Source organism: Haemaphysalis longicornis, unplaced genomic scaffold, assembly GCF_048455015.1.
Source record: "Haemaphysalis longicornis isolate Haplotype H1 unplaced genomic scaffold, Haemaphysalis longicornis Haplotype H1 scaffold_1, whole genome shotgun sequence".
Taxonomy (NCBI): Eukaryota; Metazoa; Arthropoda; class Arachnida; order Ixodida; family Ixodidae; genus Haemaphysalis; species Haemaphysalis longicornis.
In genome coordinates, this window is record NW_027526203.1 from 278,855,125 (window position 1) to 278,882,837 (window position 27,713).

At 47.8% G+C, this 27,713-nt stretch overlaps 1 protein-coding gene across 6 annotated transcripts in view; it reads left to right on the forward strand.

Annotated features, from left to right (window-relative positions):
• LOC144146608 (uncharacterized) overlaps positions 1-27,713 on the forward strand; it is a 478,728-nt gene that overhangs the window by 388,185 nt on the left and 62,830 nt on the right. For 5 of the 6 annotated variants that reach the window (XM_077678547.1, XM_077678552.1, XM_077678560.1 and 2 more), the window contains 6 exons: positions 3,138-3,218; positions 6,770-6,874; positions 11,276-11,347; positions 15,380-15,469; positions 16,836-16,880; positions 16,963-16,986. In XM_077678547.1, coding sequence (XP_077534673.1) covers positions 3,138-3,218; positions 6,770-6,874; positions 11,276-11,347; positions 15,380-15,469; positions 16,836-16,880; positions 16,963-16,986 — 417 coding nt within the window. The remainder of the gene's footprint in view (positions 1-3,137; positions 3,219-6,769; positions 6,875-11,275; positions 11,348-15,379; positions 15,470-16,835; positions 16,881-16,962; positions 16,987-27,713) is intronic. The other variant, XM_077678571.1, reaches the window with a different exon arrangement.

The following is a 27,713-nucleotide window of genomic DNA, read 5'->3' on the forward strand; positions in this document are numbered from 1 at the left end:
AAAAATGGCCTCACGGCTCCCCCACGCGTATATATACTATATACGTTGCTAATTTTTTTCAGCAACAATTAGGGCAAACCGCCGTTATTCGAGAGCATATAATCCTATGCCAACCTCATGGACAGGTTAAATACTTTGTATACTCCCTGTGTGCAGAAATAGTTCTTGCTTCCACGTACTTTAAAATTTCAAAATCGATTCTAGTTCATCGAGAAATTCATACGGCCTTGCAGAGTTAGAGCTTTGCTTGCGTTAAATGCATTCCCGTCACTCGCCTGAGCCATTCAATAATCGAGGCACAGCACCTGCAATGCACATGAACTTTTTTGATCCACACCATCGAGAATTAGCGATTACCTTATGTTGAAGTGCCACAAAAACACTCATGCGTCTGTATAAGTTCCTGCACGCTCACTAACTATACTAACACAATACTAACTGACTAACACTTGTTGCAAGCTTAAATGTGTGGAAGGCATGACGTGACCAAGATTCGAAACCGATATTTAGAAGTTTAACTTGTACGCAATGCCACGTGATGCTTAATATCAAAACGATTATTATATATACATAAACTTTGCTCCGTAGTTCATTAACTTCAGTCATGGGGATAAATTTCGCGGAGACCTGTCGAAAAACTTTAGCGTTCCGCTAATCGGTTGCAAACGAGCAGCGTGCGAAATAAAGCGACAGCAACACATTTAGTTGTCCAAATTAAAATGATCAAGACTGTCGTCTTTCAGAATAGGACGGCATGGTTCTAGTGCTGAACCAGTTCGAAATGTTCGAAAAGGTTCAAATGCGTGTTTTTCGAGTCGTCGTCGCTGCACACCTGGGCTACGGGGGAGCGGAGGGTCGCATTCAAGTTTACATCGTGAGAGATTATTTATCGTGCGCCGAAATCCCGAACTTGCGAACCTCCATCGCAAGAAAGGCAACAGGAATTCTGGAATTACGTATTAATGCGTAAGCGTTCTTGCGCCGCTACTCAGTTTCGTCAATCTAGGTTTCATTGGTGGCACTAAAGGAACACTTGGACCCAGAGACCGTCTTGTTTGTTGGTACTTTCCTCTTTTTTTGGTAAATCGCTGAAGGACGCTCTATTAGATAGGTAACTGTGACTCCGTGAGTTCATTCTCAAGTTCGTTTTTATTTTTATATATTCTTTCTTTTTTTCAGTTGATTGCGTAAGGGCGGATACATTCTTATGATTTGGTTAGTTTATTCTCAGTTTTAACTTTTCTGCGTCTTTTTTTTGTTCTTAATTGCGCGAGGATACTATATGAGTCAGGCCTTTGCGATTTAGCTCATTTTCGGTTTCTTTGTGAGGTTCAGTTGGGCCAGTTGGTCGAGCTTATTTAAGGGGGTAAATAGCGCAACGTAAGACGAAGGACAGGAAGGACGTACACGGACAAAGTGTACGCAACCTTCAATTACGCGACCTTCTTCAGCTCCAAGCCACTACATTACTTGCGTTCGGGCACTCGGCAGAGAATGCTTAAGCATTAAAAGTAGACTAGAACGGCTACCGCGGCAAAAAATCGAACCCCCGACCTTGTGGTCAGTAGCGCACCGCCTCAGTGCCCGAGCTACCGCAGCAAGTAAAATTTGCATTGTCGTATGTCCCCCACCCTTCTTTATTATACTCAATCACTTAAAGTACAAAGCAAGCTGTTCTTGGCAATTTTGTTAACGCAACAAACTACGCGCTATTTTTCGCATACAGACTGCAAAGAATGTGCGTATACGACGTTTCAGTGAGCCCTTGCGATAATTTTGGGCAAGGCAGCGTTTTCCATTTTGAGTGAGGGGGGAACACAAGTGGAGGGGAGAGTTACGCGTATCGCGTATTCTGGTAGGGAAACGTCGCGTCGGTACCACTCGATAAAATGCTGAATGCTCACATATTCTCATACGTGAAGCTGTATACAAGAATGTAGCTAATGCGTAAATTTATAGGTTACTCCAGTGCTGCGTCTGCACAGGCATGACGACAAAAGTTGGGTGGGGTATATCAGCGAGTATCTTCTCATTTCGCAATATGCAAATTGTAGAGGTGTCACCCGTTGGAATTCATGGCGAATGTTTCCATCCGGAGTGGGACAAGTTTTCTGATAGAGGCAAAAACGCGAACATCCGGATGTGCGGGTTTTGGCGCAAGGTAAAAACCCCAAGGGGGTTCAATTGTCCGTAGATCCCACATCCCACTTGCAGCTTCGAATCATTAGAATATAATTTGTAACTAAGATATAAAGATAATTGTTCGGACAAAGAAAAAGGAAAACATCAAGGCGCCCGCCCCGTGTTTCAAAAAAGCTCCGTTTCGCAAATCATTTCTACTGCGTGAATGAACCCAGTCAAAGCCGCTCGTTCACATGGAGGAACTGTTTAAAAGAGGTAGTTATAAAGTTGGGGGCTTACAACGTGGGAGAAGTTGCCTACCGCTTACAACTGGCACCTACGGGCGCACATCGTTCTGCAGGCACGAGCCCACGTAGTCGGCACATGGAACCGAAGAAATTAAGGCGTAGGATCCCTTTTTTCGGAAAATAACCCCCAGACAAAGCCCCTAATGAGATCCCAGACGGAGCCTTACGCGAAGCCGAGATTTTCAGGGCTAATTACCAAGACTCTGGCTGCGTTGCAGCCGAGGGAAGGAACCATTGCTTAAACCCCTGAATCACTTACCCTTCTGGTGGCCGCTCGAAACCGATCGAAGTGTCCCTGTCTTCGTTGAAATACTACAGGGCAGCGAAAACGGAATAAAAGAATAACGAGATGTGCAGTTGAGTCACCTTATGCTCATGAAATGACGGCAGTGAATGCTTAGCAAATTTCGCGAAAATTATCCCAGCGCTTTATTGACAGCCCGTGCAACGCTCGTGCACTGGCCTTGCAATGGGCTAGCGCGAGCACCGTACTTCGCGCACGGAAATCAGTAGCAGGTTTTAATAAGGCCCGGACACTTCCATGCTCTTCAGTCTTGAAGCCTTCGCTGAAGCTCCTTGTTACACAGGCCATAATTGTGAAAGAGGAAGCGTCCGATGAACGCGGCAGTGCTAGGGGCAGGGAACGGTGTTCTGCCGCCGACGGGCGCACAGTGCTGCCAGGGGCTCGACGCGCGCGGCCGCTTCCAGGGGGACGTCGGCATCCCGGGACCACCGGGCGAGGATGGTGCCAAGGGCGACAAGGGAGAACGGGGCCGCAGGGGAAAGAAGGTACGTGGCTGACCGGCGCCCAAGCTCGTCACTTCGCTTCTGAACGCAGGCGCCGCCTTTCACGCCCTCCGGTGCATACAGCAGCCTTGCGTCGCATATTCGGCTCTGGAATTTAGGTCGTAGGCGCCAAGTGGCGCAACGCCACTACTTCTGCGACGCGTCGTTGAATGGGCTATGGATGTCGCGGTTGGCACTTGGGTGCAGACAGCAGGATGGGCGCCCTCCCGTAGATGTGCACGCATTGTGCCCCGCAAAGTCACCCAAGGCTCTGTATAGTCCCGCGGGCGAGGCGGCAGCGCGTGCGTGTCCACGTGTGCTCTGGAGATGATGCGTGTGGAAGTGTGTGTGTGGCTTGTGCGTGTGTGAGAGCTTGCCCCTTGCGTTGGCGGGGATGGTGCACCGATCCCGTTCTGCCGATCACTTCCTTCTTCCGGCCGTCCCGCATGCTGCACAAACCGGCTTTCCTCGTCATTTCGCTTGGTGCGCTTTTTACTTTGTTGCCCATCGGAACACTTTGCGACGCTCGGGGAACGCTTCAGGCGTGCCGATAAAACCAAGGCAAAATTCCGGCGAATTGCTTTCCGCGAAAAGGAGACGGATGCAACTCCAGCAATCTTGGCACCGTTTGCGCGCTAATTTCCGACCGACAAGCGAGCAGATCTTCGCATAATGGAAGACCCTGGGCACTCCTCAGAGCGCGTCCAAGTGTTCTGCCTGTTGGCCTGGCATGTGCTGGAAAGGTTACCCGCCCTTTTTGCCCGCACGCTGTTCTCGGCTTCCTGCTTTTCGGGCCGCTGTAACCCCACCCCGTGTTTGTCGTGCTCTCCCGCCCTCCCCACCTTCCTCCTATGTTTCTGGGATAATACTGACACCACAAAACAATTTCACCATCACCCGCAAACGTGCTCCCATCATCAAGGAGGCTGCGTCATCAGTCTCTTCCCAGGTGGGTTCAGTGATCAGTGTTGGTCGGCTCTGTCCGCACTCGTGCTGGTCCGCTCTTGGTGCCCCCAGAGCAGGAACATCCGCTACTCAGGAGTCCCGGCACCAGGGTTTTCCTAATCGCCACTGCTTTTACCTTGCCATTTGAAGAGCGCGAAAGAAATGACGTGCTCAGGCGCCGGTGCCCCTCGAACCGCGCAGCGTGAGAAGCGAGAGGCAAATCTTCAGCAAATGGCTGACTCCGCCAGCCGTGGACCGGCACATTCAGCGTGGGGAGTCCCGGAGAGGCGTGTAAAACCACGATGAATGTGCTCATCCACGTCCGGTCGCGCTCGCGATTCGTCCAAGCTTTTCTCGCCATACTCGCCATACTTTTCTCGCCGTCATGTGTGTGGTCGAGTGTAACAACGCCTTTCAGAGAACCGCTTCGTGCCCTTACAGAGTGCGAGGCTTTGCTGCGCGGATTGTTGCTTGGCCACTCAGAGTGTTCGGGGCAGAGGACGCTATATGCGAGTTGGTGAAATTGGGCGAAGCACCGAGCCACTGTGCGTTAACTTCACTAGCACGACGGTAGCGGCACACATTAAGAGAAACCATATGTCCCATAAGAGAACAGCCACCGTTGTGCAATGCGAGTCACTGGATTTATGTTGCCCTCAAACGAACAGACGTCACCTCCCCGAAACCAGTGGCGCCATTGAGAGCGAACAACTCCCACCGCGTTGTTAACGAAACTGAGAGCCCAATCTCGAGGTAAGTTGCACTTCTCACTCTGGTCCGTCTTTTACTTGCTTAACGTTTAGCGAAGACAAAGAAACAAGGGCCTGATTTTTGGGACCCGCCTTGGTTCTTGTTTTCCGTATACTTTGCGTTGCACTTCCTCCGCCTATTTTGCGTGTACAGTTTGGGTTGCCCCTTGTGTCGCTGTGCCGCACATTCGTGTAACCCTACCCTCAACAGGAGCATTTTTCGCGTTTAGAGGTGCGGGCGTCGCACGTGGCCCCGTCTCGCTGACAACGTCACCCACTACCACCACTACTACTAACGCCACCTTCTCTAACGGAAGAAGGCCCACTCCGTCGGCCAATGCTCCCAGTGGTTTTATTTCATTCTCCTTTTTTCTTTCGTGCTTTATTTTGACGGTAAAAATGCTGAATATTAATTACGAAGCGAATCTCCTTGTTTTTGCATCCTCACCTCTTGAGCAACGGCTGCAAGCTTTCTACGAATAAACATAGAAACTGTTCTGCTTAAGATGCACGAAAATACTGTGTATACACGGGAACGTGCTGCCAGCCTTTAGGGGCTAGAATCGTTAATATGTATGAGCCAGTATGCTGCGTCCACACTCACGTGAGTTGCGATGCAGCTGTAAAGGTCGGTCACCGCCTTAACCTAACCCACCAGTACAACCTGCAAAGTGAGCGGGTCGCCCTCACGACGCCTTATCTGACGGCAACGCTTCCCTAAAAAGCTGAAACTGATGTATTTAATTTAGCACTGTTTTTTGTAAGTGTATGCCCTTTAAGAGAGTGACCGGCAGCGGACGTCGATTGCACCATAACTTGCGCACGAGAAGCCCGGCAGGTTAACTACTGGTAGCATGCGAAGGCCGCCGCAGTGAAAGTTGTAGGGGAAGAAGGAAGACTATACCCAACGTCGTACTCAGTCTAAGAAGATTCAGCGCGTAGGTAATCACGGCACATTATAATCACCACACTTGATTGGCTCAGTATTAGATAGTAGCGCCGGAGTTCTGGCGAGAACCCGCACAAACTCGTGCATGAACGTCAGCAGATGGGCTGCGAAAGCCAGTTTCATCCTGAAGTTTAGTGTGGAACTGTGTCCAAGTTCTAGTATTTTTCTTACCATACATCCGTGCAAGATCTCTGAATCAAAGTTCTTGTTATAAAAGCTCAACAGCAGCAACAATTCTATTGTTGCCTTACAACCTGGCGTAATCTCAAGTAAACATAGAGAGTAAGAGCGTCTCGTATGCGCCTGCAAGGTTGCACAGGACTGTTGTCCCGCTGCAGTATTCAGGCACGATAGCCAAGAAATGCGGCTAAGCATTGCACAATTCGTGGGGGGAGCTACCGGCCCCAATGTCTAATTGCTGGTCCTGTAGTTGCAAACTATAGAAATCGCGGACAACCGTTGCCATTCCATGCGCAAACGATTCTTTATTTTAGTTGCGTCAAAGAGAGAATGAACCAAGTAATAACTTAAGGCCCCTATTGTATAGGCTGGCGCGCGTCCATCCATGTCGTGACCATTGGCAGCGTATCGACCTCAGACGGCCAGGCGTCGGCGCGCTGCGTACACGAGGAGCTTAAGAATCCTCACCGCCTGCTCTGGCGAGATAAAGGCTTCCGTGTGATACTTGCGGCCATGGCATCATTGCCAGAGACGCTTTACAAAGCGATCGAGCGCCATCTTTGTTTGTATGCATCCGAATGGCCGTGTTTAGATCAAGCGGCTCTTGTTTCTGCTTCTTCCTTTTGTTCCTGCTTCTCCAAAGAGCATGAGGAATGGACTCAAATAGAGGGTAAGCAGTGACTAACCGATTTTCCTGCTGTTTTTTGCTTTGCTTCGTTCTTCTTCCATAGGGAAACACTGGACGGGACGGTAGGTCCATCCGCGGACTCCCCGGACAGAAAGGCGAACCCGGAACAAAGGGCATGAAGGGGGACTTCGGTCTGCCTGGTCCCAGGGTACGCAAACCTCTTTCAGCGCTAACTTGGCCGGAGTTCCTCGAGCGGTCTTCCAGATCTTGGGAAGGGAGGGAGGCGCCAGTTACGTAACTCTCGATGATTCCTAGCTCGCTGCTCTGCTTGCTCTCAAATGCAGAGGAATTGCCCGTGACGAGGATTTTTAACCGTTTAAATTTTCTCCGGTACGAACGTCTATTGACTCCTTCATTTGATGGACGCAGTTCGACGCAACTCTCAGTCGCCTTTACTCTTCAAGCGTCCGAATTGGTCACTCTCGTCGACCATGTTCTCGCTCAAAAATTGCTCACTTAGCCTCAAACAAATATTTTCGTAGAATAAAAATAACGTTCGTCGATAGGTTGGCACAGTTCTCGTTCACTTCATGACAATGTCGAGACGAACGTGCTGCGTAATGCAATACCTCGGTAACTGTTGTTGCATCCCAGCCACTTGTGAGGGATAATTTTGTATGCTGTTCAATAGATTGCCATATTTGGACAACTCTGAGTTTGCCACAGTCAACGCAGACGGGAAAAAATTAAGGAGATGAACATTTATACTTTGTTACCGACGATTGGCCGGCAAGACGAAAAATGCGTGCACCTGCGTCGCAGCTATTTATTTGCTCTGGTGAGCATAGGCCCGAGAAAATGGCGTGAAGCGTACTTAATAGGAGTAAGGGAGTTTGTTGCTTTTGTAGCCTTCATACCAGCCTTCAGCGTCCCAATAGTTTCGGTATCGGTGCGCAATACTCGCATTATTGAAAATCCATGCTGCATTCTCACGGATTTACAATAATTTATTAGTTGCTCATTATCACACAATGCGGTGCTTTGCAACATTGCGGCTGGCTTTGCGGGAAGCCGGCGGATATCTTTGCCATGAAACGGGCACGCTGAACCCGTATCTTAGAGGTTATCCAGTCAGATATACTGTGAGGGGTGTAGGTTGCATTTACGATAGTTGCTTGGGCAATCGGGTAGATAAATAGCTTTACTTAGTGATTGCGCCGGCAGAAACCGCATCGTATACACAAGGATGTAAATAGCTCTAACCAGAAACAGTGACCATGCGCAAGAAATGTTTAAATTGAAAATCACGTAAAAATGAACAAAAAGCAAAAAAAAAACACAGTGAGCACGGAGCGTGAATATTGCTCAGTCGGAGTTATCAGCAGTATGTATTCTGTATTAGCACTGCTAAATAGGGCTTTAGTCTCCTACAAAAGGTTACTTGCGTAGTGCTTCATCATCTTCAGCACATAATGATGTTCTTAGCGGAAACAAAATAGCGGTTTCGACGTTGGGAAAGTGCTCTGCCATTAGCGACACTCATCCCCTGCAAACCTAATGCCTGGAAGAACGCGAAAGTGGTGCCAGAATTGCTTTTGCCGCAATACTGTGAGAGTCTAATTTAATTGAAAACATGTTATTCTGAAAATCTGCGTATACTTTTGTGTGGTCTGAGCAGCATACTGGAGTATTGTTAGGTAGTTTTTTTTGTTTTTTGTTTTTTGCTGTGACTTGGCGGTATAAAACAACATGCGTGTATGTGACCGAGGTGTCATAAAACAGGGAAGCCTCATGTGTTGTGTCACAAAAAAAACGCGTTATATGTGCTTGCTTCGTGCCGTACATGCGGGCGGGTGCCGCATTTCTGCGTAATATTTTATTTCCGGCTGCGGGGATATCTGTAAACATTTTACTGGCAAGTGTATGCGAGATGTTAGGCGAGTAAAAGAGGTTCTTTTTTTTTTTTAGGTACCTAGAAAGGTTTCGTACTTGTAGCTCCAAGGATAGTCATAAATAAACCTAAAAATATGAATCTATCACAGCGAGAAAGTGAGAAAGAGCACACTCGCATACACGCGGCGGGCAGTCATGCTGTTGGTTTAAAAAAAAGGGAAACACACAAATAAATGTTACACAGAAAAGGGACCAGTGGTGTTGAATATAACGTGCAGAATGTAAGCGATAAAGTCAGTAACTCGTCTAGGGAGGGAAGAAGGCGAGGGTATTGCGGATAATACGATTCGCCGGAGTGCGTGTAAACGTGCTTTACTACTTTACTAAAAGCACGAGTTTGCTGCTTCGTGTGCGCGCACGATGACGTGCGCCAAACCGACCGTCTGCAGAAACACACCATGGCTCAATGAATTTTTAATGCAAATAATGCAGCAAAGCCACGAACTTTGTCCGCGCTTCAGCTCTTTGATAGCACCGGTAACATTTCTCGGCACACACAAAATCTATACTTACAACAAACTTCAGGTTAAGTTGTGTACGTGCTGCAGGAAATTCCATCTTTCATGTCTTTGTTAAAGGGTTTAGAATTTGCACTATTTCTATCAACGCATGGCTGCTCCGTACCTCATTCGTGCTCTTACTGAGAGGCATGCAGGAACGAGCAAGGCTGTCTTGACGTGTAAATGCTTTCTTTCCTGTGGTCAGAAAAACTAATGGAACTATGGAATTCTTGAAGTTAATTTGGTGCAGTTTGATGCGTTTGGCATACACAAAAGTTGTTGCTCAGAAGCAGAAGGGCACATTAATCTAGGCCAGGGGTCTCGAACTCACACCAGTGAGCCGGCCGCAGTCACGAAATTTAGTCCCGCAAGGGCCAGAACAGTGAAGAAGGTTGAAACGAAGGGGGGAGAGGGCGATAACGAAATGTCAGCTCATGCGGCCATTTGGAAGAAACAAGTCCTTTCCGTCATCTCGTAAATATGCCGGGTCATTTTTGAATGGAATTTGGCGTCAGGATTTGACGCGAGCAAGGCGCGCACACACGCATTCGCCCTAAAAAAGCAAATAAAAATAAATGAACGAAGACACTCATGAGTGGACCGGGCCGCAATTGAAAGGTCCGCGTGTTTGATAACCCTGATCTAGCAGTGAACGTGCTATAGCGTCCGCCAAACCCGGGGTAAAAAAAAAGGGGCACATACTATGCACGAACATTTAGTATTCATTAATTTGCAAAATGTACGGTGTTTTAAAAACAAACAAAATGGCCTATGTGAAGGGGGTTGTTATGTATGTTGCTCATTATATGTTTTGCGTCGCGAAGGGTAGCCTGGGGTTCGGCGTCACAACGTCTTGGGGACTATGTCGCTCCTACATCGCGGTGAAAGGGAACTTGAACCCTAACAAGAAGAAATGCAACGCGGACATTCAGGGACATACTGTAGTCGCAATATTAGCCCCTAGAAAGGGCGTTAGCGTCGCTGCGAGGCCACGGCGAGGCGCCAGATACCCAGCAACTCCGGCGCCCACGTGCTTAGGCGCTCGCTTCTTCGTAACCTAGGTTAATTATGTCTCGGGGCCAAAATGCAAATCGCGTAAAGAGCCCCCCACTAGCGTTTACTATTGTCCTAAGCATACAAAAAGTAATAAAATAGTGAATAATAACGCTAAGAATTACGAACGTACGATCGTTATTTGGCTGATGTAGGCAGAACACTTCGAAGAGGATTGTCCACTTTCGACGTACAGACGACAACACCCGGTTGCTCGCGCGCACGCCGGGCACACTGACCTGGGAATTTACCGTTGTTTGCGCACCGAGCGAGGCATAGAAGTGCCCGAGATCGTGAGCACGTTTCCCCACTTGAAACACCCTGGCTGCCGTACGCGTCGTTCATTGAAAGCCCGTGAGGAAGCTGAGGATGCAAAGACGACTGGTTGCCTTGTTGCGGAGCGCAGCAAGGCAACCAAGCGCGTTTGCTGACAGTTGGGTGCGGCAGCGGGAGCTTCGCTGCGCATACGAAGGCGCCACTCAAAGTTTTCCGAGCGACTATTATACGCACTCTTCATGAGAAACGTTAGCGTTAAGCTACGTCAGTCTCTTAGAATATTGTTTGCATATTGTATGACCCATCATGTAATCGCAAGTCTGCCGGAATGTTTTAGAAGAAAACTTTCTAAGGACTTGGTTTCTTTTCTGTACCGCGATCAGCTTTTTTTTTTATTCTTGATTAATAACACGTGTCCCCTAACAGAATTTCTTCAAATTTTGAAATTATATATCAGTTGCTGAACTGTTCAACGTGTAGAGATAGGGCCGATAACGCAGGTCTTCATTTTGTTTGTCCGGCTGTACTTCTCGCGAACGAACGAACTGGTACTTTGGCGCGCGAACGCGCTGCTCAAAATGGCAGCACGATGGGAAGCTTTTTGGACAGCCATGCGCCCTGACGCGTTGTACTTCCTACGCCGGCCATCGCGAGTAGTAGCAGCCCGCAGTGTGCTATATTCTGGTGGCGTTGACAATAGCTAGAGCAACGTGAGGCGCGCATCTGAACTGCAACTTTCTCGCGCTACAAGTGTAGAAGATGTCTTCGCTAGAGCTATGCTGAATGGTGGGTAAAGCAGGCATGCTTTCACTGTTTGGCGCGCGCAGGGCGAGAAGGGAAGCGTGGGCCACCCGGGCAGGCCAGGCGAAGATGGCGTGCCGGGCCGACCTGGACCACCGGTGAGTATTACGCTCGGGTGACATGGTACTCGGTGGCCACTATCAATGCTACTTTGTATAGCTGGTGGGGGAAGCGAAAATCCCCAGGAGACCTGAAATAAAATGAGTGCAGCTCGGCTTATGTTGCACGGGAAGAGCATAGTGCAGATTTACTCACTTCACCCATTTAAGTGCTCCCAGGATGCTTCCATAATCAAACGAACACCATGTCCTCCTGTACCACCTAATCTGAGACGAAACATGGCCTACGAACGTTAGTTGTTACCGTAAATGAACTAAAATGCCTCTTGCCGCAATGAAGTGCACGTACTGCCTTTGTTTTTTCACTTGGTTAGATATAAACCTTGCCGAAAAAAAAAACTGCCCCTACGGCAAGACATCGCTCCTAAAATCGTACACACTCAATCTACTCTCAACGTAATCGCCATGGAAGCATCGTGGACCTACACTACGGCTATGACAATAACTAGCAGTTGTCAGCGCACAGAATTAAATGTTCCATCCCTGATCGCTGAATCATCACTTCTCATGCGGGCGAAATACACAAATGACAGTGTGTACAAAATTTCGGCACGCGGTAAGCCGAAAATCCTGAATTCACTTGAAGGCTTACATAACGGTAACACTACTCGATAATTACAGGCACACTGTACAGTGTTAAAACAAGTCGGCCCATATTGGTAGATTACAGTGTCGTGAATAAAAATTTAACACTCGCAGCAGCCGTTATTGTTGGCTAGGCCAGAATAAGCCGAAAGGATGAAAACAGGTATCAGTGCCCCACACACTTTCCCGCGCTACGATTGTGACAGCAATCGTGCACGGTGAAATGGTACATCTCGAGCTTGCCTGAACATTTTTCTCAAGTGAACAATGAGGATGAGACATGTAAGTATACAATAAATGTAAGTGGGAACAACAGTTCAGCCCATGTTTTCTAAAAGACATCAATCTCAGAAAGTAAACATTATAATATGGGATGCCTGATACCGGACAGTAGGCTTTGTTTCAGCTTCGATTTCATTGATTGGCCTTGCGGTACAAGCGCATTCAGGAGGTTCGTTATGTGAAAACCTATCGTGCCTATTTACTATTCGCATATAAATATACAACAGCGAGCAGTAAAACCACAGAAGATTAGTGCAATTATCTATGCTGCACGAACGGAACGGTCGTTAACTTTGTTTATAGGCAATTGCGCACGTATTTTCTGCGCCTTCTCCCCGGCTGCAGTACCTCACAGGAACGCTCGGCTATCGGCAGCAAAGAGGGGGGAGCTTGATGACCGTCCGGCTTGGGGAGCCAACATACCAAGATGCCGGAAAAACGCCCTGTCTGATTGGCTTTCAATATTTGTGACGAAAGTGGAAGCCAATCAGTACAGGCTTTCAGGGAAATGGCGACGATCAAGTAAAGAGAAGAACAAGGCCCTGGCTCTCTCTACGCTTTGTGGCGTGCTTTTTAACGTCACAAAAAATGGAGGGAAACGGCGCAGGGAAATGCCGTCCTAAATTATTTCTTCCTAGGCGAACACATCGTTGTTCACCGAACAATATATGAGAAAGCTTCAAAACGTAGTATGATCTTTCAGCTACAACAACAACAAAAAAATTGGCACAGCTTGCACTAGTGCAGGGCGGGAGAAAAAGTGGAGCGGGGGTCGACCTAGCTTTTTCCGGTTTTGCTAAGTTTTGCTAGGGTTAGCTAAATTTGTTTGGGTTTTGCGATTTTCTTGCTAGGCTTGGCTACGTGTTGAGGGGTGAGGCCAAGTTTAGCCGGTGTTACGATTCAGCGCGCCGCTACATTGTGCGCACATGCTACAAGTTCGGTGTAGTGCAGTGAAGTTGTGTGCTGCAGCAAAGTCCGCCCTCCTCAAACAAGTTACGACAAGTGGAAGCGTGCCTGCCGCGCAGACCCTCGTCAGCAACGATTCACGCCCGCTGCAGTTGCAAAATCCGGAACAAACGGGTGCTAGCGGGGTCGTGTTGATACTTGACTCTGCGAACAGACTTCACCTGCTGAGATCTCCTCTCCCCCCCTGACTCAACGTACACCGGCTATCACGGGACCGGGAAGGGTGTTCTTGCATGTGTGTACTTTGTTCGGGCCCTGCGCAAAGCACTGGGAAAGTCTGTTCGTTGGCACTTGTGTATACCCCTTTCAGTGGCCCGTATCAGTCGACATTGTGGGCTGAACTGGGAGTGCCGCTATGCTTGTCGACTCCATGATGTTCCTGTATCGTCGCTGTTCATCTCTCGCCATGCAGTAAAGCAGTTAAGTTTTGCTCTCAGTTTTTTGTCGTCAACACCGAGGCAGCTCTTCCGCTACCACAGCATGGCCGAGGCGACGGAGCTCGGTACGGGGACGCCTTCGCCAGCATGACACCGGATATTACAAGTCCGTTCCGGTCGTTCCCTCACACTGACAGCGGATCCCAGGGGGAAGAAGCTAGGTCGACCCCCAGCTCCGCTGTTTCTTCAGCCTTGCACCACTAGTGCAAGCTGCGCCATTTTTTTAGCGTCTAGATAGACTGTCGCCTTTAAAATAGTGTAGTAAGGGGTGCGCATACGCATATACCCCTTGTGCTCACACTCGAGCAGGCGCGAAAGTCAGCTTCACTGCTATAATACCTTATCTGCGGTGGTGCACCCTTTACAGGCAACAGCAGTTTTTTTCTTTGTATCTTTTTTCCTAACCCCACCGCACCAAGCTCAAGCTTACACATTTCAGCCCTTAGTGTCTCTTTAGGCGTCCTCCGCAATAGCAAACAACAATGCGAAATGGCAGTATATTAAGATCATATCACATCCGCACCTCACTAAAGGTATGCATGGAGCTGTCCTTTCGGGGCAGTTAGGACATGTATGTATGTATGTATGTATGTGTGTATGTATGTATGTATGTATGTATGTATGTATGTATGTATGTATGTTATTATCTGGAAACAAAAAAACTCGCAAAGAGCGCGAGGAAATAAGGTACACAGAGACGCAGGAGAAAAACGTTACAAAAAGTTTACTGACGTTGCAGGAAGCGGATTTCCTTTCTTCAGAGTACCTGAAGAAAGGAAGTGTTATGTATATATATATATATATATATATATATATATATATATATATATATATATATATATATATATATATATATATATATATATATATATATATATATATATATATAGGGAGCAGTTGAACTTTTGAAGATGGTAGAGAACACAAGAAAAGAAAACTTTGAACAAGGTAAAAGCACGATTGTTGCCAATGTTTCAGCAAAGAGACTTGCTTTCATCAGGGCAAGTCTCTTTGCGGAAACGTTGGCAACAATCGTGCTGTTACCTTGTTCAAAGTTTCTTATATATATATATATATATATATATATATATATATATATATATATATATATATATATATATATATATATATATATATATATATATATATATATATATATATATTGTATTGCAAAATTTAGGTAAGACTGTAATAAGGGATGACAGCAATTAAGGTCGAGAAAAGTCCCATAGGCGGGACACAACAGCGTCCCTTTCCAACTATCTTCTTCAATAGCGAACATGAGGACACCACCTCGCCTTAATTTGCCTATATAAATATATCTGCAGCATCCGAATTACCATGTTATTAAGGATCGCACCTTACTCCATGTGTTTACTCACGGAATCTTTCGTGCGACATCTTTCTGTGGCATTATGTGCATACAGTATATCACTCAGTGTGCATCTTGTATGTGCTTGTGTACGCGAGACACCTAGTTTCATATTTTGTACCCTACCAATACCAATTTCATGAAAAGCGATAATGGAATTAATGCTGAAATATTTAAACTGTGTGCGAGCGTGTTTTCGCACCACACTCTACCGTACGGGATCTCTTGGTATCCTAAAAATGGTAATCAGAGGGTAATATTTGCACCTTTGAAAGTTCGCATCAAGGCACTTCATGAATGGACCAGACTTACCGGTGGGCTTTTCTCTGGATTGTGGGCGCACACTGACAGCATGAATATCTTTCGCAGGGGGACATGGGAAGCAAGGGCGAAAAAGGCAGCGCTGGCGAAACCAGTCCACCGGGCCTGATGGGCATGCCCGGATTGCCTGGTCCCCCCGTAAGTGATGGCTACTTGCGCTAACCATGCATGTGGTGCTTAATACGCAAGGAAGTGAATGCAGAAGGGGCCGTTCTCTGTGTTTCTATATATATTTGGGCAATAGGTCAGCTATAAGTCAAAGGCAGTCACATACTACGTTTTATCGAGCTGACAAACTGCGTTATTCTCGGGAGAATGGCTACGGGCCAACCGCTGTAGGGAGAGTCATAAAAGAGCTAGAAAATCACGCGGTCAGAGTTTATATTGAACTCTGGCAATAGGCCTTGCTTAGTTCAACGAGCGTGAGAAAAGGCGTTTCAAAACTGGAGCACAGTCGGGAAGTGCACGGGGAGGTGTTCGACGTTGACGTTAGCGGTGCGCTGGATGACGCACGCTAAGTTCAGAGTCACAACGACGAAGAAAGCAGACATATGTGAGTGCCGGATAATAGCTGCTGGGTAGTATCGCCGAAGGGGGACGAGGTCTTATAAAAAACAAACATAAAATTGGTTGCAGTTGGGCGAACCCGAACAAGTTTAAAAATATATCACATTAGCAGGGCATGCCAAAGTGCTTCACGACTCTTTCAGTGTTTGTCTTTTGTGTGACAGGCACAAGCGTACCAAGGCGAAGGATGCATCTCGTCTTCCTGCACACCATTTTTTATGGGTCATTATACGACATTGGTTGTTCTGTCGCCAATCACTGCCCCTACCCAAGGAGGTGGGGGTGGGGGGCGGGTGGCTTAGTGGATAAGGCGTTCTGCTACTGATGAAGAAGTTGTGTGCTCAGCTTGAGGCCTGCTACTTGTGGTTTCTTTGACCTGGGTGAAAAACAAAAGCAAAAAAGGTCGTGTGGTGTGTGATTTCTGCGTGTGTTAGGGAACTCTGGGGTCGCTAAGTTATTCCGCGTCCTTTTTCAAAGTGCGCCGGTACTAGGTACGTATGCACCCGACTCCTCGTTGGGCGGCGAAATCTAGATCAAGGATTTATGTCAGTAAATTATACCGCACACGCTCCTAGATGAGGTATTGTCAAGCTGCTGTTCAAAGGGCATTCGTCACTCATTTTGCAATACCATTTTTACTGGTATCTGAACAGCTGCGCTATCCAGTCGTGTCAGCAGGGTTGAGTGCCAATAATTTTTTAATAGGGAACAACGAACTTTTACTCTCGACGCTCTCCGTGTTGAGTTAAAGTAGAAATGGTTGTTTAACAGGTGAGCTCTGCAGAAGACAAGGCATTTGCTATTCGCCGAGAATACTGCCTGTAGTAGTAGTGAACGTGAAGTAAGAGCTCCATGCACCTCTGGTGTTGGCTGCGGAGCCCGCTTGAACTAGGGCCCGCCTCAGCCGCTGGGCTCACGGTACGCACCTCCCATGCAGGGCAAGCCTGGACCCCAGGGAGAGAAAGGAGACAAGGGAGATGGCGTAAGGCTGATTCCCCTCTTTTGTTTCGCGTGCTTGGTGTGCGCACAGAGCTGTGACCCCTTTTCGCATTTCTCTATTGCAGCCGCCGGTGCGCTACATGAGACAAGTGAGTACCTTTCATCACTTGCCGGAAAACGCGCACCGCAGCGTCTGATCACCTCTTTACAGTCTGAAGGGCGCCGTCATTGCTATGCACGCTTTTAGGACGGCTCCTGAGCAATATGCTGCGCGCGCAGAAACGTCAGCCATCCTCTCGATCTTGCGATTGACGGGCGCTCCACAACGCCGCCAAAACTGTGCGAATCTGGAGTTAGTATATACTAGCAGTGCTGGCTCGCTTCTGGTTTTACTTTGATGCTCGAATCTTTACCTGGCTGCTTCTCGGATTTGTTGTCTGCGTCGCCGTTCTTCACGAGGAGCGGTACAGAACGCCAATGTGCCCAACACCAACAGACGCGATTCCCACTTTACCAAAGCCCCGTTTAATGCACCTGGCGGCGCATAGCCACACGGCTAAGACAGACCTAAACGCCGGGCAACGTTTTTGAGTAACTGCAATTCTTACACTCGTCGAAACTAACAAAAAATAAGAAAAGACTATTCGATGAGGCCCTTTTCGTGCACAAACTAAAGGAAGCTAACGGTACCCTGCAACACTTTCGATAAGCGTGTTCACTCTTTCCGTCGCGTCAGGAACCACTGCGACAGCTATAGTTATCGCCAGCACGGAGCGGCACAGCGTTATTTGCTCGTCGCACCAGATCCGCCTTGCATTTCTGCTTTGTTTTTGTGGCTTTTTTTAAGTTGCTATCGAAAAGCGTTCAGTGCTGCAACTGAAGGAAAACCGTCCAACAGCCGCTACATGGCCTTAGTGACTTAATTCGAGCCGTCGAACAACATCAAGACCGGGAAAGAGAGAAAAATCTTTTGAGCGAGTTTGCAAGTTATCTGATGGGCATAGAGCAGTAACTTTTGCTGAGGTACTTTGCGACCCCCTAATCTAAGTACTGGGTGTTTTGGGTTACTACATTCTGCAAGCATTTAAGATTTCAAAAAAAAAGTTGAAAGAAGTGTTGCAGATTCACGAAGTATTGATTGATTGTAGGGTTTAACGCGCCGACGCAACGCAGACGATGAGGCGCGCCGTAGTGGAGGGCTCCGGATTAATTTTGACCACCTGGGGATCTTTATCGTGCGCCGAAATCTCGTACACACGGGCATTTTTGCTTTTCGCCTCCATTAGAAAAGCGGCCGCCGCGGCCGGGAATCGAACCCGCGACCTCGTGCTCAGCAGCGCAACGCCTTAGCCACTGAGCCACCGCGGCGGGTCTGTTGCAGATTCTCTTCAACAGCTCCTAACCCGAAGATTCTAATAGAAAAATTGGCATTCTGCGCTGCTTTACTTCTGAGTACTGCAACATATACGGCAAAGCTAAAGGCGACAAAATAGGTCTCCGTCTTTTTTTTTATTATTCTTTAGTATCGTTGAATAAACTGGCGTACATATTGGCGCTGTGAAGTAGATTTGTCATAAATACTTCTGTTTTAACTCGCTACATAAAATGTTTGTTTTGCGTCAAGTACAAACAAACCTAAATCTGCCTTCCTCTGCAAGCTTTCACTCAACAGTCGATAAGTCTCACGCACTGCTGTCTGGTGCCCTTCCAGGAGTTAAATGAGTAAGCTAAAAACACAATTATGAACAATATGGCATAGAACGGGCGCGGTCATGTTAGATATGCAAGCTCTACCGGCTATTATGACAATGTTTTCAGATCAGTGGTGGTCATTGTATTCCAGTACTCAGGGCCACAAAGAAGCTCATTTAAGGTGGCCATGAAGACAAAATGCAAGTTCGGTTAATTCGAAAGATTGTTTCGTTAGAATAGCACTTTCACAACTCTTAACGCAAACTCCACCCAAATCAGCTGTATTGGCCTCGAGGAGATACCGTGGCGCCACCTACGAGTGACGTCACTTGTAGGACGCCGAATCGTGTTGTCGTCTGCTACAACACATTTCCCGTGCGTATGCGGAAGCGTGTTTTTTTTTTTTTTTTTTTTTTTTTTTGTGGCCACCGTCTTGCCCCCTCTTTGTGGATTTGATGCAAATTACCAAAAAAGTAGTCTGTAAACCAAATAATTCGGGCAAGCAATCAGCGACTCGCTTGCTCCCGGCGACAGCACCGCGTTTAGGTAGTTGCTACTATAGCGACCCACAGCTCTTACAGACACAGGCAGCTAACGCCAAGGACGATGCAACTGATGCCGAGAAAAGTACGCTGTAAATTCATTATGAAATACTTGTGACGGGACATGTGTGTGCAAGGAAACACCTTGTAACAGCGACGGAAACGCGTCGCTCACTTATGATCGCACCGCGCGAACTGCTCGTATTGCCTGGTAAATGAATGACTACGCGAGAACGGTGATCAGGTTGTTTCGCCGCACATGCTTAAAAGTATTGTTCTGGTCTGCAGTTTGGCTTAATCAGTGTCTATTTCCCCTGCGATGTTTTTATAGTCATGCCCGGATTTGATTAACGATCACTGCCGTAGCCTGTACTCTGCACGGCTGATGTTTACTTTTCTCGACAACTTGTCCGCAATGTATGAACGGTATGAACGCTAGTTTTTAACGCCTTCGAGCGGGTTTGGACAAGGCTATATTTAGTTTTCATTAGGCGCTCCGCGTGTTAATTTATAATTGCAGCGTGTTTTGTAGGTTTACAGTGAGCCGACCTTTCTCAAGCATCAATTTCGAAACTCACGACTGCTCACAGAAGGCGAGGCTGCGTACGAGGCGAAACACGTCGTTAATGATTTCGGGTAATGGGGAGATTTAAAATAGGAGAACCGAGCGTTTGGGGCCCCCAAGAAGTTAGAGGAACCCAAACTCAACACGCGCGTGCGCGACGGGAGGGCCTTCTCCAACAGCTCGCAGCCGGCTTCGGATGCACGTAATCGGATGTTGGGAACTTTAGGCTTGGCGTCGCAGCAGATATTTCATCGCCGTTAGAGTTGCGAATGACAGTCCCTAACAGAACGTTTCACCGCGCTGGGAACTCTGTCAGCGTGGTGATTTCCGTTGAAGCGATCTAAGATCAAGATACCTGCACGGCCTCGGCCGATTCTTGCGCGTAAGCATAGCCGTCCTTCGGCCGCTCGCCGCACCGTGCGTGAACGGGCCGACGCTGCCGGGACCGACCTCCGCGGCCGGTCGGCGTAAATCGCGGCAGATATTTGAGCATCGCTTTGAAAACCACAGCTGATGACACTACCTATCAGAATTTTTCATCACACGAACATCCACTTTCACCAATCTGTAACTTTTTTTTCACGACTTGTGTGATTTTAAAAAGCGGCGACAAGTTGTTGCTGCCGCGACCTGCGTCGGTTGGAGCCGCACCGTCGGCCGTTCGGGCAGGCACTGCGGGTGCGTGTTCTTCTGCGAGCAGTTTAAGCTTCACGATTTCCTGCTTTATACATTTCTTGCAAACAAGGGAAATCTAGAAACTTCACTGGGCGATCGTCGTAGTCCACATTGTTGATCGGGGAAGCAAGCCGCTGCTTACGCTTCGGTCGCATACGTAATACACCACCACGCTCATGGTGTTTGCGGATAATCTACCACAGTTGATACGGTTATAAAGTCCCCATGAGGTCGAACTGCGCTTTATGCACTGAGGATTAACTTCAAACGAAGGAAATTAACACGAAAATACTTTTAGAACGCGCTTCCTAAGCGAAGTGTCAGGCGCTGCAAGCCAACTACGCAGCAAGATAGGAACGGTGATCCTACAAGTGACGTCAAAACGATTGCAGCGCCGGCCTCTCCAGTGGTGGGCCTCACGGCCAATAATGAGGAAAACAGAGAATAGACATCCGACACCCTAGCCACTTTTCCGCACTAAACCTATGACGTAGTGTGGGCAGCTCGTTGCGATTGGCTGAGGCCGACAACATTCTACGTAAATTAAACAGGGATTATAACCTTACGGAACGTGCTATTTGCGCGTAAATTTATTACACGTTATTATTATAGAAATACGAATGGTGTGGTACACAATAGAACTTACGAAGGAAGAAGTATATATAGAAGCACCAGTGCGTGCCGAAGATGCACAGCCGTCGTACGCGTTGGGCCTGTCTGACACGACACTAAACAGCTGGCATAAGCGGCATCGCCACTTACGTGACACTGTCGAGCATAACCAATCTTTCACGGACGATTGCTATCAACCGTAGTAAAAGTAAGCTAGGTACAAATCCGGTCAACACACAGCAAATGCGGTCAGCGGTCCTTGAGATGTATTGTGGCGCCACCTATGCAATGGCCTTAGTAAACACACTAACTTTCATTTTGGTATCTTCCCCAAACACGTCATCGCTGACGTCACGAAACACACGATTTAGCGGGAGAATTAAGCTTTTAGCTTAAAATGTTGAATTTCTCACTGAATAAAGCGTTATTTGCTGCCGGGCAAGCGCTGGGGGCACTATAAAACACCAAGTCTCGCGAATAAAACGAATTTGTATTTGTCTTCAAGGCCCATTTAAAGCTTTCGTTTCTCTGTTTTGTGTCCCTTCCGCCTTTGCGCTCCGCAGGAGATCACGTGACGCATAGTGAAGTGGGACCGTCTACAAAGTATTTCCACCAAAGGAGAGGAAGTGCCGCCGCATATGAGAAGTAGCAGAAACTACTCAGCATGGTGGCTAACTTCTGGACAAAGACGTTTAGGTTTTCGCGCCACTAATCTCGGAGTTCCCCCACTGGTTGTAAACAGGGGTATATGACTCTCGCGCTCACTCGCCTAAGACTTTTATCATTACTTACGGCCTTCCGAAACATTGGATCGAAATCGAGACTATACCTGCGGTTATAGTAAAAGAACCTCCTTAGTAATGTTTTACCTAAAAATTTGCTCTTTTTGAGACACGTGGTGAGTAGGAGCTCCCACATACATTAATTTGGAATTTATGTGTCCCTGCCTCAGCATTTGTTTCACGAAAACGCTGAAGCAAGCGCTGTCCCGCCCATTCAAGATTCTTGATGCCACCAAATGTAGTGCGGGAAAGTCTATGGGGTAGTGGTATTTTATTTTACCCCTTTGCCATCTTCTGTGGTATTTTTCTATTCACGACACTCTAATCTACGGATATAGGCCTACTTGCTTTTAAACTTTACTGTATACTTGGGGTGCGCCGAAATCTCGACACACAGGCGCTTTCGCCTCCATTAGATCAATGGCCGCTGCCGCTGGGATCGAACGCGCATCCTTTGGCTCAACAGCACGACGCTTTTAGGCACTGAACTATCGTGGTGGGTACCCGTCCATTTTTATGTGCGAAGGGCTTCAGACAGCCGCCTACCCAGGAGGGACGCTGGCCGCCATAGTCGGCAGCCGAAGCGATAGGCGTTTCATGCCCGAGTTTAACAGCGCACGCTGGAAACACAGCTACGGCCTGAGTTTTCAGGTCGGACCCGAGGTCGTCTGAGTTTTAAAAAATTCTACACAGCAGCATGCGAGTTGCTCTGGAGTACAAGAGATGGCGCTAGTGACACCACAGCGCCCTGTTTACGCAGGATAGCTGACCACCATGCTTGGCGCAGTGCTATCGCTCGCTGATAATGAGGACACGAAGTTTGACGTTCATACGTTGTTATGGCCCACAGAAAAGGCCGGCAGAATTGCGCGTACCAACGAGTAACAGTTTACCGAGAACACAACATGCAACATACGACACCGTTAAGCAATATGCCAGCCCGGTCACTGAGGTTGTCCAATGTGTACTTTTTACGACGCGTTTCGTTTAGCGTCAAATCAATGCTTCGACGTCTTTCCTTTGCTTTTTTCAAACGGTTATTTATGCCGTCTGACGCCGACACCGCTCGGCGCGTTTGGTCCTGATTACCTTTTATTTTTGCGCAAAGAATCCGCCCACGTGCTTTCAACAACAGTTTTGCTGCTGATGCTGTTACTTGAAATTAGCGGAATCGCCGTTTATGCTACCTGACGAAGCGAGAAGGACCGTGACTGCGCTTAAAAGGCTCCAGGCTACGAATGCCATGCTGGACTTGCACCGTGCCGATTAACAGGCCTGGGCACAGAACGAAAAAAAAAACCATCATGGTAGTGGACAGATTGTGGGATTTTTTTTTTTTGTCGCAGTTTAAAATTACAATAGCCATGGGAGACGACAACAAATAAGAAGTTCTGAATCCGCACAGTGTGACGTGTGTTTTGTTGCTGAGGCCTGTTAATCGAGACGGTGTTTGTTCGATCCGACGGCACGCGCCTGTTCGTTTTGTTGGGCCGTTGCTGATTTCTTTCTTATGGCGCAAGTTCGCACAATAAATCTTGTTTAGTTTTCTTTTTTATCCAAAGCCGCCGTCGTCGCTACGCAGCAACAGAAGGTAATTAACTGACATTGTCGCTGTCCCGCGCATTCCTGTCAAAATAAAGAAAACGGCCGCGCTGTTTCATAAAAGGTGAAACGACATTGCAAGCGCTGCGAAAAACACCGCATTTGGGCTCATGCTGGCAGGCAGAACGAGGGTCGATAGCAATGTTTGAAGTTACGCGCAAGTGCGTCAAGAGTGACTTTGCTTAAATGAGGGTCGCTGAGCAAACATGCCTTTTCGGTGTGTTTGTGCTGCTTAGATAGCAATCGGAAGCGAGCAGTGACTTTTTGATGGCTTGGCGCATGTTTCTTGGCAAATGAAAAACTCCTTGTCGCACCAGGCTGGATGCATATCAACGAGAATAAACCGCTAACCTTGCATGATGTTCAATGCGGAATCAAAATCCTGCGTAGCGTTGAAAGATATGAGCTTTGTCTTCTAAAGTCCACAGTGCTTCTTTGCTACCTACACTTTCCGAGCATAGGACCCAATAAAACGAACGGAGGTGCATTGGAGCTTCTATACTCTGAAAGCGTTAACTAAGAGCTGGAAACGCAACATTATGCACCCCTTAACATAATGTCTCGAAGAACTGATTGCTGACTATTAGCTTCTTCGCGTATAGACCTGTAAATTAGTCGGCAGTTCCGACTAAAGCACGACTATGCTACCACTACCACACCCACGTATGCGCCTGTCATAGGCCTAAAAATAATCCCTTTTAAGCACAATAGTTTTTCAAACGACTGTAAGGAGAGTACCAAAGCGAATAAATTTCGAGTACAAGTGCTCTTTCGTGGCCGGCATTGTGGGATGTACCTACCCACCTTCTCCCTTTGTTTTCAAGTATGGCTTCTGCTCGGAGAACAATGAGCACAAGGGTAGCCGATATGGAAAACGAAATGGGTTCTAAAGATACATCGTTAGAGAGTAGGTTGAATGTCTACGCACTAGGGTCCGTAAGACAGGCAGTTAAAAGGCGGGCAGTGAGATTTTGGTGAACCCATACTTGTTTTTACATAGTGTCACTGCCACGTAACTCAGCAATAGGCCGACGTCCGCGGGAGCGAGAAATGATCGCGAGTAGTTATGAGGCGACACCTGTTTTCTTCATGAAGACATGTCCGCGCAGGGAATGGCTAACGGGCTAGAAGTGGGAAAAATAAATCGGAATCCATCCCGCTCAGCCTGTCCATGTCACCTTGCTGGGAGTCAAGCATGTGGGACAGGAAAGATGGGGGGGGGGGGGGGGGGGGGTACAGGGAGCAGACCGAGCCGCACGTGGATTGTATGGGCTTCATAATTTATCGCCCAGCGAAGATGTAGTTTCTCCCCGACATCCGAAATGGTGCATCTACAGTGTGTAAAAAGTTGTGGCACATGTACACCACATTCGACCTCGTAAGTGAACGTTTGCCCGAATTAGGGCCATAGCTCTCGATTTTCACACTAGGCATGACGCCTTGAGTCATAGGCCTAGCGCCCCAGCTCCTAACGCAAGGCACATCCGTTGACAACAGCTGTACGTCCGCCGAATCTCGTAACTTAATTATTCTTCCTAACTCCGACATGTATCTCGAATTAACAGAAGTGGTCACGCAGTATCTAACCCGACAAACAGCCGGAATTTCGTCGAGGTGGCATCTAAGGCTCACCGCAGACGTGAAAGAAGCACAGCTGCTGCGGGGAGCCCACCGACAGCCCTCATTGAAGTCGTCGCCTCCAAGCCTCCCCGTAAAGCTTCTTCAAGGCCTCAAAACCTGCCCCGAGACGACTACAACTTTTAATGACCTCAGTGCGGCCACTCTCTTGGGGACGCACAAGATGCCGAAGATGATTTCAACACGGCTCCACATCATCCGAAATATTCCTAGAAAGCACTACTTCTCGCTGATGCCTCGGTGGCCACGGTACAGCCAAACCCAAACACCGCGGCACTTCCTTAATAGAACTGCCGTGGATCCAAGTGCAAAGCAGCCTCACTCCAGCATTATCTGAACATTTTAATCCCTCAAGCGGGTATCACATCAATCCAAGAAACTAATAGTTTGTTAATTCCCAGTATCTGTCACTTCAAAGCGCATTTCTCAAAGCACACCACAGCGGCCACTATGGTCCGTGGCTCAATTTATTTGGTTCAGCACTCTTCGCCGTAACAGGGCTGTGATCAGACCCTCAAAATTCTCCCCCGCTTCACCAAGCACAGGGCAAATATGTCCATTCTCAAAGTTTACTGTCCGTCCTCAAAAAAGTCTCCAGACGTTCGTTCCGCAATGCAAGGTACTTGGACCTTTGCTGGCCAGCATCCTCTCGTATTGGGTGGCTTCAACTCCGCTCATCCCCTGAGGTGCTACACGTATCACTCCAAAAAAAGCTACCAAATCGCTTCTACCATTCACTAACAGCTTAACCTCCTGCAGAACGAACTAGATGACCCTCCACCCCCACGCTGGTTCCTGCACCAGTCATGACACATCCTCGGATGCCTCCCTATGCATACCCAGCTTTCTCGCTCAAAATTCCGACCTCTCAGGAACCTACAAAAACCACTTCACGAAAGTGATATTTGGCATAAAGCAAGCAGTCAACGCGAAGATGAAAACACTAAAAGAATTTCCCAGGAGTCCGATTATTTTGTGTGTAATTCGCTTTCAAATCTTACTTCCCATGCATTGCTATTGGATAGTTTCTATGGCTCAGGAACCAAGTCCCGCAACGTGTGAGACCTGAAACTGTGCACAAAGCAAGTTTTCGTCCCCAATATTAGCTGCGCAAAATAAGTTTACATTTCGTTAAATAGCTACAGAGTAATCACTGTTGAAAGGACTGCCATGAGCGAGAAAGCTGCACATGTGCAGGCCGACTTAATGCCAAGTGTACTTCTACGCGGACAAACCTTGACTCGGACCATAACATTACAAACCGCCTTGCCCTAAAAAATATTACAAGGCCCGATTATGGACGGCTCGGCATACGAACTGGGACTCATTTCATAAGGCCCTGACTGTTCGTCTTATCGGCCCTACCCTGACCTTCCCATCCTGGATACACAACTTCCTTCATAAAGTCCAAATTAACACTCCCGACCTTAGCAACGGCGTATCGGATATCTCGAAACCTCAAATTTCGTGTTAGAAAGCTCCTTGCAGTGTGGTTCCCAGACGCCAAGCGGAAGCTCCATAACCGGAACCACCGACACAGAAATGCGTTTCTTGCTCATCAGACGGCAGAGTATACGCCAAACATATTGCCTTCAACTCTGCCGTAGCCTCCTTAGGGACATTCACCCCACGCAAAACATAGGACAACCTCCTCCACCCAATCGATCTTGTTGCAAGCAAAGGAGAATTCGATCGGAATATGGCTCACATTTTGCAAGTGTAGACCGGCGCCGCCGATGCCCTAATCCTAACCGCTAACGCCAAGTACCTACAATCAGACGTTATCTCTCCCCCTGCACCTTACTTGGGTTCCCCTAGTCTGGAGCTCGACCTAGACATCTAACTTTTCAAGCTTCAAGCAGCTCTCATCAAGTGTCGCAAGCTAAGAGCGGCTGGTCAAGTTACTTATCGTCTTCTAACCAACCTAGCGGATGATACCTTAACCACTCCGCTTGACCTCCTCGACTTATTCTGGTTCTCGTGTCACATTCCCGCGTGATGGAAGTCAGCAAAGATCAGGTTTGTTCCAAAACTGGCAAATCATGGCACATAGATAGCGTCCAGCCTATTTCCCTCATATCCAGTGTCGGAAAACTCCTCGAATGCATTGTACTCAAAAGTTTGGAGCCGTATACCTAGCAACCACCAATTAGATATCCACCACAATGTTTGGCTTCTTCCGCCAGCATCATAGCTCAGTGTGCATCCTTCTCCAACTCGAACAAGAGGTCCTTTCCTCCTCCACCCGTCACTACCTTCGAGCCAATCTTCCCTTTGGTCTAGAAGGGGCATTCGATAAAGTGGCACACAAGACCATCCTTTCTAACTCAATCAAACAGGCTGTTATACTCGGATGTTCTTTGCAATATTGACTTTCTCAACGGCCCTGAAAAAACACCCCAAATTAAAGACATCAAATTATGCCGGACCTCTCTCGACAGTCGCGGCACACCTCAGGGGCCTTTATTGTTCTCCCTCCTCTTTACCGTAGCCACCTACGTCTCTCCAGACAACTAAGAAAATCTAATTCCCCCGCACCCTTTACGCAGATGGCATCACCTTATTGAGGGACACTGACTCTCTCGGGGAAATTCGAGACACATCAGCAGGTGGCCGCTACGCCGCTACCGTCAGCCACTACACTCAAACCCCCGGACTCCACTGCTCATCCAAGTGGATGAGAAATGACTGTGCTCCTATTGTCAAGAACCATTCCCTCAACAATGAAGTGGACTGAGTCACCATAACTCTAGACGGTCACTCAATCC